General features: G+C 44.6%; 1 protein-coding gene across 2 annotated transcripts in view; it reads left to right on the forward strand.

Annotated features, from left to right (window-relative positions):
- The window catches only part of CPNE5 (copine 5), a 174,219-nt gene that overhangs the window by 87,807 nt on the left and 74,689 nt on the right, over window positions 1-11,723 (forward strand). For both annotated transcript variants that reach the window (XM_029573398.1, XM_029573399.1), the window contains exons 7-8: window positions 4,670-4,729; window positions 8,212-8,275. In XM_029573398.1, coding sequence (XP_029429258.1) covers window positions 4,670-4,729; window positions 8,212-8,275 — 124 coding nt within the window. The remainder of the gene's footprint in view (window positions 1-4,669; window positions 4,730-8,211; window positions 8,276-11,723) is intronic.

Raw genomic sequence — 11,723 nt, forward strand, 5'->3', positions numbered from 1 at the left:
TGCACTATGGGGCTTTTAATCCTAAGGCATGATCACCCATACCTTCCGTGTCTGTGGCAGCAGCCTCCCAGTGGAGATGGGGAGGGCAGGCATGATAACGGAATTCAAGAGAGCGTAGGATAGGCAGAAAGTGAGGTGTAAAGCCAGCGGCCAAGAAGGGTCTACGGTGCTGCAACGGGAAGGGAGAATGGGCTCAGGAGATGGGCACGGGCCATGCTTCTCCATCTGCTGGGAACACGGGACTGGAAATCTTATCATTCACTGGGATACAAACGGTCAGCCTCATCCACACTTGCTGATGACATCTCTGGTCTTAACTCCATTATGGTCTGACCATATCAGTCAAATCCAGGAAATTAAATTTTCAAGAGGATGTGCATCCCAGCAGCATGCTAGAGGATGGATCAATGATTCTCTTTTTGAAAAGTAAACAAACAGCACGCTCCCCCCCCCCCCCCCCCCCCGCCCGCCCGCCCCCAATGGTTGCTCCATCACAACTAAGTATCATTTTGTTAGGGGTGTGGGCTGGGGAAGTGCAGGATCTTTGATGAAAAGACAAACAAATTAAATCTGCTTTCCAGTCCATTGGTTGCTTCCACAGCAGCCGGGCTCTCTAGGCTTACAGTTAGCACCACGTACTGTATTTGCACGTCAAGTATTTAATAACGGAGGATGTAGCTGGTCCTGTATTTAGTGTACCGCTGCCAGTGGTTGCAGAGTCCAGTTCAAGGCATGCCCGCTAAATGCATACTTCCCTTAATTGCTTAAAGTTCCATGGTCACGAAGTTCATTGTGCATCCGATATTTAAAAAGAGCTCCAGGGGCAATCCGGGAAACTATAGACCACTGAGCCTGTCTTCAGTGCCAGGAAAAATAGTAGAAACTATTCTAAAGAACAAAATCACAGAAGATGTAGACAGACATGTTTTAATGAGATACAGCCAGCATGGATTTACCCAAGGGAACTGTTTCCTCACAAAACTACTTTTTTTTTTTTTTTGCACTTTTTAATATGGGATGTAACGATCCAGAAAATGTGATATAACACATAAACGAACAACACAGGCTAACAAATGTATCAAGCACCTAGGAAATACTAAAGCAGTCAGTCAATATATTGCCTCCATTGCCAGTAAGGCTTCCATATGTAAGTCCCACGTTTCTTCAATAATGAAAAGGAACATTTTTTCCAATATAGCGATGACTGCCACCACTGACTTCAAATGATCGATCAAGGGGGTCAACTTTCAGCAGTAAGTGATGGTAATATATGCAGCATGCAACAACTGAGTTGACTAAAGTTTCTCAGATTTGCACAATACAACATCTTCCCAGCAGACAAAAGGGTGCCGTAAACGGTAACGAGCAACCCAAAATTTCTGCAATCGAAGATCCAACCTATTGCCAAAAGTTACTAACAATAGAATAGTCCCACCACATGTGAAAGTGAGATGCAGGATTACCGCATCCTCTCCAGCAAAAAGGGCTAGATCCATTAAATTTAGAGAAAAATAAGGGGTATCTAAAAGTTCTGTGTAATAAGATTAGTTCCCGAACCTTATTGCAACAAGATAATTTAAGGGTTGAATCCTATATATCTTTCCAATCATCATCATCTAAATTCAGTGACAAATCTTCATTCCATCCTAATGTTGGGATATGTCACAGGATCATAAATACTATAAAACAAATACGTATATAATCTAGAAATCAAACGTTTAGGAGACCTGGGTGAAATAGAAGATTCTAGACTTGATCGTAAATACAGTGGGCCAGAGTTCTCCAAATGACTCTCCACCATCTTAAGTAATTGAGAAAAAATATAGTATGTATATTCTGCAATATTGTATTCAGCTTGGACCTGAGAAAACTCTTGAAATGACCATCCACCAATATTTGGTCTAGGAAACGTAAGCTGCCTGTACCCCAAGCCAACAAGTCTGGAGATAAAATAATGGGAGATAGCCCTGAAGACAGGAAATAGGAGAAAGTCCCTCTTATTGAAATCCAATAATTTATTTACTGTTTGCCAGACTTTCAATGTATGAAAAATAATAGGGTTCAAACGTCTTATCCATGCATACTGAGGAGATGTAGAAGATAAAGTGAGAATGGGCATTCATGTGAAATCACCCAGAAGCATACCCCCAAGGGATACCCAGCTAGGAGGATAAGAAGATAACAACCAGCCTTTAATACCCACCAATCTTGGAAGCCACATAATAAAGGAGCAGATTGGGGATATCCAGCCCCCCACAATTTCTGGGATATTGTAAAGTCAGAAGCTTAATACATGGTGGCCTGCAATGCCACAAGAAGGAAGAGACAGCTCCATTAAGGTCTCTGAATGCCTTCCAAGGGACATTGCAAGGGAGATGCTGGAAAAGATACAAGAGACAGGGAAGGACAACCATTTTAAGCAAATAAGGTCTGCCAAAAAGTGACAAAGGGAAATCAGTCCACTGACAAAGGTCTGCCTGAAATTTTGCAAACACCTTGGGATAATTCAGTTTATACAACTCACCCAGACTCTTTGGGACCACAGTCCCCAGATAATTAATACTATGCTATCAAGAAATTACCTTGCAGGGAATGACAGAAAAGGGATTTAGTATAATTAATAGTGTAATCAGTCAGCTCCCGATAATCCTTCAAAAGATTTACAATGGCCGGGAATGATCTTTCGGGACTTGTAACATAAAGTTACATATCATCTGCGTATAATGATATTTTATGACATGTAATTCCTAAACGGAATCCCTCAATATCCCGGGACTCCCTAATTTTCTGTGCTAATGGCTCAAGAGCTAGATTATACAAAGATGGGGAAAGATGGCACCCTGCCTGGTCCCCCTAGAGATGGAAAATTGATATAAAAGAAATCCATTGGCTAGGATTTGGGCCTTAGGATGTTTATATAGTGCCAATATCCAATTAACAAATTGCTCAGGAAAACCATAATATCACGGGACTGTGAACAAATACTGCCAGGAGATCCAATCAAACACTTTATCAGTGTCCAAGGAAAGAACTACTCCAGAGATTTGTAACTTACCCGCTAAATTAATTATGTTAAACTATCTTCTAGTGTTAGCTATGGAGGTTCTACCTTTTACAAAACCGGTCTGATCAGGATGTATCAATGCTGTCAATCAATGTTCTATATGGAACTGCAGTACCTTAACCAATATTTTCATATCTGAATTTATCAAGGATATTGGCCTATATGACCCACAAAGCAAGGGATCCTTACTCGGCTTAGGAATCAAAGTGATATGAGCATCCAAAAAGTTGCCAGGAGAAAAAGCAGGGGTCCTCATCAAATTAAAATGTTCTTGTAAAAGAGGGACCAGCTCCCTTCAAAAACTTCTATAATATTCCTAAGTGAAACCATCTGGACCTGGGCTGTTCCCCCATTGCTAAAGACTGTAAGGCCTGTTCAATCTCAAAGACCATAATTGACCTCTCCAACTGAGCTTTGGCCTCATCAGGAATCCAAGACATTTGCATAGAGTTTAAAAAGCTTATGATATCATCCATTGAGGATACTTCAGAAGTTCCGTACAAATGCCAATAAAAAAAAAATAAATTAAATTCCCTTACTGTTTGCATGTTAGAGTGAAGAAGATTACCTGAGGCTCCTTGTAGGGCACTGATAACAGAGGGAGAGGGCTTAGGGTTAATTAACTTCGCCAATAAAGAGCTCAGCTTGTTACCCCATTCATAGTATCTGTGCTTAGTGAACCTAAAACTTCTTTCTATTAAAGAAGATTGAATTTTGAGGAACTCATCTTTAGCAAGCTGCAAAGCCTGGTAGGTCTTAGGGGAACACTCTAATTTATGTTGACATTCTAATTTATTAATTAACTGAGTTAAGTCACATTGTTTAGCTAGATATTGTTTCCGCTTGTAACTAACAAAAGAAATAATTTGACATGCTGATCTCCTTGCTGCATTGGACACTACTATTGCATGCATGAAACACACGCTCAACTGTGAGTAAACCAGTGCGTTAGGCTGGATGCACATTACTGTATCAGCCTGTAAGCTTTTACCCGAGGCAACAGAGCGGGGAGTGTCTTGCCCAGGGTCACAAGGAGCAGCAATAGAATTTGGGTTTGTGCATTGTCCTTGTTTCGGTGCCCTGACTACTGGCTATTTGCATGCTGGATGAGAGAGGACTGTGTGTGGGTATGTGAGAGAGCACGAGAGACCATGGTTGTGTGTTTTCAAGTTTTTGACTGTGTGGGTGTCTGTCTGTTTCTGAAAGAGAAACTTTGGATGGGTGTTTGGTTGAGACAGAGAGAATGTGTCTGGCAGATGAAACATGGAATATAAAGACAGATAAGGAGCTTAAGGCCCATCTAATAACACCGATAGCTTGACTTTGATCACTGGCAAGTTTGTGAGTTATCTTTGTCCTGAGCTACACTGTTCTCTTATGGTTTTGAAGTGATGGGAGAGCTGAAGAGTTTACAGAAGGCCTCGAGGAAGACAGAGAGCCCAGATAAAGCAACCAACATGTCTGTTGCAAAGCATTTTTCCATATGCATTAGGAAATATATATTAAACCAGATTCAAGGCTCTTGAGATTTTTTCTCGCATATAATTTGTATTTCTTCCTGCAAGTACTCAGAAAAATCACATAATTTATCTTTCCTCTCCCCAGGATGGGCGCATACACACTACATTCTCGAACAGGAAAGCCCATGCCCTCCGTCTCCAATGGGTAAGATGCTAAGCAGAGTTGATAAGTGGAGGGTGACGCATGCCTTGGCATTAACCTGGCTCATGATAAGCACCGTACCATAATTCAAGGCTAACTTTAGAAACACTTTTCCTCAAAGCCAGGGGAGGGGGAAAGATTTCTGCTCATGAGGCCTTATGGGGATCAGGTGCTTTATCTTGCACGAATGGTGCCCTAGTGAATTGTTCGTGGTAGTGCATTTGTATCTTTTGCATCTGCAGATTGTGATGGAAGAAAGGAAGGAAAAAGTATCAAAGAAATGGAATTTTGCAAGCTGTACAAGGTTGATGTTTGCAACACTCATCTTCTTGGCTAGTGTGGCTAGCGTTCACACTTCTTTGTTTGCAGCAGAGTATCAATCTATGAAGCCCAATGTTAATCTAGAACAAGGAAGGTGTGCAAAATAATACACAAACAAGTGTATCAATCTATAGAGTAGAATTAATCTAGAGCCAAGGATAAAAGGTATGGAAAATGGCCCTTTAAATGCTGGCAATACAGAGATGGGAGTATTAGATCTACATTAATCCAGGAACAGAAGATGTGGAACGGGCATTAATGCAGGTAATGGACAGGAACATGAATCTACAGAACCACATAATGTGAGAGGAGGGAACCCGGGATATATAAAAGATGAGGTTGGCTTGTTGGCCATCAGGTTGCCCTGTTTTCATCTGCTAGCAGCATTAGCCTGTGTGAAGGAGGAGAATGGAGATGAATGGAGTCATGCTGAGCAGATGCAGCACACCAGCAGAGTTATGGCTGCTCTCTGTGTTCCCAGTCGGGGAGGCCCAGCCAGTCTGTGTCCCTGCTGACCGAAACACTTGCTGCTCGTTCACTTTTAATGGTGTGCACTGGTTTTGCTTTTTGGTGCCTTGCCTGGGATTTTCCCACTGGTTTTCAGACCTGGAGGCTTCAGCGCTGCTGCCTGTTCCTGCGTATTCTGTGCTTGCTGTTGCTTGCCAGAATACTCCTTGCAAAGTAAAGATCAGCACCTGAGTCGATACCAAATGAGTGTCCCCTTATGGTGTTAAAGAGCAGTCTTCCTCTGAACCAGTACAGATCTAACGTTCCAGCATGGTCTGAGGGGCACTTTCACCAGTGAGCCGGTACTGACCCACAGGCCGATACAGTACAGTGCACTCCAGCGGAGCGCACTGTTAACCCGTGATTGGACGCGCGTTTTCGACGCGCTAGCTTTACCCCTTATTCAGTAAGGGGTAATAGTGCGTCGAAAATGCGTGTCCAACCCCCCCGAAACTAATAGCGCCTACAACATGCAAATGCATGTTGATGGCCCTATTAGGTATTCCCGCGCGATTCAGAAAGCAAAATGTGCAGCCAAGCCGCACATTTTACTTTCAGAACTTAGTGTGTACCCAAAGGTAGGCATTAATTTCTTCGGGCACCAGGAAAGTGCACAGAAAAGCAGTTTTTACTGCTTTTCTGTGCACCCTCCGACTTAATATCAAGGCGATATTAAGTCGAAGGTCCTGAAAGTTAAAAAAAACAAAAAAGTTTAAAAAAAATTTTTTTTTAAATCAGCCCGCGGCTCGCGGGTTGAAAATCGGATGCTCAATTTTGCCGGCGTCCGGTTTCCGAACCCGTGGCTGTCAGCGGGTTTGAGAACCAACGCCGGCAAAATTGAGCTCTTTTTGGACAGGAGTGGCGGCTGACAGCTGCCACTCCTGTCCAAAAAGAGGTGCTAGGGATGCACTAGTATCCCTAGCGCCTCTTTTTGCCGCGGGCCCTCATTTGAATAATCGCGTGCACAGGAGAGCGAGCGGGCATTCGCCCGCTCTCCCGTGATTTTTATTGTATCGGCCTGCCAGTTTCCCCCATTGACCCAATGTCCCCAGTCCAGGCAGAGGCAGATTCTTTCTGGAGGAAGGTCTCCAAGGAAGAGCGGAGCTGGGAACTGGATCCTCAGCCGAGCATGTACCATGCATGGAGATGAATCAAATGAAGAGGAAAAGCCCCTACCCTATGCCTAGGCTCATTAGAAACAATTAGGAAAAAATTCTGAACCCACAGCTCCCAGGGGAAACTCCCGTAACAGCAGAAGTTCAAGAGGAAGGGCAGCTGTAGGGAAGTGAGAGAGAGATGGAGGAACGGAGAAAAAGAAGAGAGTGTGGGGGAGAGAATAGTAACAGGAGACGCCAGATAGAAACATGGGGAAAGGGGATAGAGAACATCCAAGGAAAACACTAAGGAGCTGGGGAACAGTGAGAATAAAAAGCAGAGAGAGGAAGGGGGGAAAGGAAAAGAGGCAGGTCGGGTTTGCTCTCACTCCGGGTCAACCCAACAGGCTGATCTCGGGCCTCGCTTTGCCCCATTGCATGCAGGAAGTTGTAGTTTGATTTTCCTAGAACTCCATTGGGGAAAATCAGAACCTACGAAGCGCTGCGTGTCGTGTGACAAAGCCGGGACTGGATCAGCCTGTTTCGATGACCTGGGATGAGGTGACAAGCTGAGAGGCAAAGGATACTTAGGGACCTTAGTTTGCAGTTTTTATTTTTTCCCTGGGAACATTTGTCGGTGGTTATCATAAAAAAACAATGGGAGAGAATCAGTAAAAAAAAAAAAAAGAGCATTTAGCAAGTGATTGGGTTCAGGGGGAGGGGAAGGGAAGGGAGAGAAGGAAGGGTTCGAATGACACCATTGACTTCTTGAGAAGAAGCCCCAGTTTATTATGCATCATGGGAAATGTAGTTCAGAGGTTCCATGTTCATCCTTCCGGACTATGTTCCTCCCCCTGCTCCCCTCCCTATCTGCCAGCTTTTTGCAACTTTTTAAAAAAAATTAAAAAACGAAAACCGCTGCAAGAGAAGAGGGGTTGCTGAATCCCAACCCAGCAACTTAAAAATATTGTAAGAGCTGGTAAGGGAGGAGGTTAAAGAGCCGTAGAGCTTATTCTTTGATATTGTGTCCTGGTTTTTGAACTTGCATCCCAATGCATTGTGGTACATGTAGTCCCTGCTTCTACCATATGAAATCAGTCCTGCAGGGTGCAGAATGCATCAGGATGGGGGTTGTCAGAAACTGCAGAACGGGGCTGGTAAGGGAGCAGGGGGATGGGAAATGGGGGATAACAATGAGAGATGGAAGGATGAGAGCTGAGCCCCATTGAGGCAGGGGTGGGGAATGGTGAGTGAGGAGGGACATGACATGACAGATGGGGGTGGGTGAGAGCTGGCGAGGGAAACAGGGGATGTACGATGCAAATCCAAGAGCAGTCTCATTCTGACCCTTCCCGTGCTCCGTGCGGGCTCCCTCTGGCATGTTGAACCCCTTTTACGCAGTAACACAGCAAATGATTTCAGTAAAAGATCAGCGGATCCGGTTGTAGCTTTTCTCCTTGCGCTCCAACCTTGCCCTGCTTGTCTCCTGGGAAATGGGAGCAAAGTGTGGATGCTGGGTAAGGAGGCTCACAATGTGCTTTCTTTCTGCTTTTTATTTGTCAGGGGAATTCCAGGGAAGAAGTGCGGCTCTATAATCCTCTCAGCCGAAGAGCTTGGGAATTGCAGGGTGAGTCCAGAGTCTGCCTCCAGTCCTCTGATATAAGCACTTTGTTTAGACACCGTTTCAGTTTCTGAAGCTTTTGTATTTATTGCTGGTGAGATGGCACACTGGGTGCATTAAATATCTTTTCACATGTCTGTGTGCAGGCCCAGCTTAGGACACAATTGATATAAATTTAGTTGGGTCAGTCAGCGCCATTTTGGAATTTGGCATCAGTGGGAAGGGAGCAAGTGGGGATCACTCCTGCTTCCTTTGGACCCTAACAAAACAGCATCCACTAAAACAAAATGAAAAACATGTAACACCCCCCCCCCCCACCAGCAAACAAAACAATAACAAAATGAACCTCCCTCCCCCCCCCCTCCTCTTCTCCCAAATACCCCTAATTGCCAGTCTTGAGTTACTCCTGTCTTGGATAATACTTCTTGCAATCTTAATTAAAATTTTCTCAAAATATACAAGTGAAAACAAAAAAAAACCTGAGCTGGTTGAAGAGTAGACTCCCAGACTGTGGGACTTCCATCACTCTGCAGTTCTTCGTATAATAGGCTACAGACACTGCTAATCACCACCTAATTGTACCATATGTCACTGAAAGACACATAATGTCACAAAGTGACCGTACCACCAGAGCCGCTAATGCTCCTTCTGCTGTACAAACCGGCCCAGATCTAGCGCTGGCTACGCTCCAGAATTTCCTTGTTTATTGTATAAAGTATTTTGGTTGCTGTGTTAATCCACTTGGATATGTAGGACTAAAGGTCAGCCAACAAAGCCGTAGGTGAGCCATTTTTATTGGACTAACTCAGTACTTCTGTGACGAGAATTTTGCAAAGCTGTGCACTCCCTTTAACATAACGTCTGGCTGACTTTCAGGCCGATACAGTACAGTGCGCTCCGACGGAGGGCACTGTTAGCCTGCTCTGGACGTGCGTTTTCCCTTACCCCTTATTCAGTAAGGGGAGGAAAACGCGCGTCCAACCTGCGGCACCTAATAGCGCCCTAAACATGCAAATGCACGTCGATGGCCCTATTAGGTATGCGCGCGGGATACAGAAAGTAAAATGTGCAGCCAAGCCGCACATTTTACTTTCAGAAATTAGCGCCAACCCAAAGGTCGGCGCTAATTTCTTCCGGCGCCGGGAAAATGCACAGAAAAGTAGTAAAAACAGCTTTTCTGTGCACCCTCCGACTTAATATCATAGCGATATTAAGTCGGAGGTCCCGAAAAGTAAAAAAAAAGTTAAATAAATAAATAACAAAATTTTAATTCGGCCCGCGGCTGTCGGGCCGAAAACCGGATGCTCAATTATGCCGGCGTCCGGTTTCCGAGCCCGTGGATGTCAGCAGGCTCGAGAACCGACGCCGGCAAAATTGAGCGTCGGCTGTCAAACCCGCTGACAGCCGCCGCTCCTGTCAAAAAGGAGGCGCTAGGGACGCGCTAGTGTCCCTAGTGCCTCCTTTTACCCGGATCTACCGTGTCACCTAATTTAAATAGAGAATTGCGCACACCGGCAAAGGGCCGGTGCGTGCGCCGGGAGAGCAGGCGTTCATCCGCTCTCCCGAGGACTTTACTGTATCGGCCCGTTTGTACTAAGCAACCCCGATGTAACTGCCCTGTCTATTCACTGATCTGATCAAGGGAGCTAATCTCTCCAGAACTAGCCACAGATGGACTGAGTTAGTCCAGTAAAAAGGTCTGGCCTACAACTTGTGTGACCCTAGTTATTTTTGTGTAGATAAAAGTATGGGAGGAGAGGAGCAAAGCTCCTTGGGTTTACAGCGCCACAGGTAACTCCTCTGGTGTTATGGCACAGGGGTGAGGGGGGAGCAGGGATACAAGGGATGCCACTAGTGTTACAGTACAGAGGTGAAAAGAGAGCAGAGCCCAGGCAGTTACAGAGATGCAGGGAGCCAAGTTATTTTACTTATCTGGGATATTAAGTGGAGCACTGCTGATTAGGGAATCCACTGAATATAGAAAGATAACATTCATCTAAATCGGAATATGGGAAATAACCAGATATTTTATCCACCACCTCCATGTTAACCAGATAAGTTTTATCTGGTTAACTACTTAGCTGGATAACTTGGAGGTGGTCGGAGCTTGGGAACTTTAAAAGCCCCCGATTTGTCCAGCTAAGTCTTGAATTTAGCTAATCAAACCTTTTGAATATGGACCCCAAGGGAACTCCTGCGATGCTACGGTATAAGGGTGAGAGGGAAGCGGAGCATAGGAAGTTTTAGTGACGGGGGAAACCCCTCTTTGGGTTGACGGGGATGAGGTGGCAACCCTACTCTGGTCTTCTTCCAATGTGACTCAAACTATGCCCATTCATATTTTTGTATTTCCGCTGTGGTCAAAGAGGGGTGGATGTGTTTGTGTGCACGTTAGAGACATGCAGTCATTTGAAATGACATGTGTTTCATGTTTCCGGTCCCGAGCAGCATACAAACACATTTTTAGATTGTTTGTAGCTCGCACTAAGATGATTTGGCATGCACTAAATGGTTTTAGCATGCTATAATGATTTACTGCACCCTAAAACATAGAAACCAAAAAATGGGAAAAAAAATAGCTAAAAAAATTAGTGAAAAAAAAATGAAACTAACATTTTCCCCTCGCATGATCCTAGTGTGTGAGCATTGGGTCATATTGCCTGCTGGTCGGTTTATATTTTACTGTTTGTCGTTGCATAGGACCAACATAAAAACCCATTTTCTCAGTTAGCTCACAATCCGTTTGCCATGCAGCTTAATATATTCGGGGCTGGGGGGAAGAATAATTAATATGTAAATTTGTACATTCAAAGTTACAGTAGCAGCAAGGCAAATGATTTTGACTTGAAATATGCAAATCACTTTATGAATATTCATGATGTCTTTTGGTGGCGGTGAGGCCCAATGTACCATGCAGAGTGGGCTTCCGTGCACCTACGTTCCTGCCTGGAGAATTAAACCCAATTGTTCTCTTCCCAACTTTGCAAATGTTATTTGCATTGCAAAAATCCCTTGCCTGCAAAGGAGGAACAAGGTGCTAATACTAATTGGAGAAAATTAGGGAGGGAAACAGCGGGGCTGACTTTTCGGAGGTTATTTTGAGGGAGATATTTGGAGGTGGCGAGGGAGGGTGGGTGGACTTGTTCTGAAGCTCTGCTGACGTGCGCCTCTGGGCACATGGGGACAAATGGAAATCTTATTTAAATTGAATGCACGCTGTAGGACCATTGCCTGCTTGCCCACCTGAAAGAACGTTGTCTCGGAGGAAAAATGTGATGCCATGGTGCGGGGCTGCTGTGTGATGGCTTGTCACACACACTGTCGTCATATTTCTGTATGAAACCCATTTGTAAACTTGGGGCTTCGGGTCATACGAACAGGATAGTCCAGGTCTGACCCGATTGTATGCATGGGACTTAGGGAAATCAATAAGGACACCAGAACCTCAAGTCCC

Source organism: Rhinatrema bivittatum, chromosome 12, assembly GCF_901001135.1.
Source record: "Rhinatrema bivittatum chromosome 12, aRhiBiv1.1, whole genome shotgun sequence".
In the NCBI taxonomy this organism is placed as follows: domain Eukaryota; kingdom Metazoa; phylum Chordata; class Amphibia; order Gymnophiona; family Rhinatrematidae; genus Rhinatrema; species Rhinatrema bivittatum.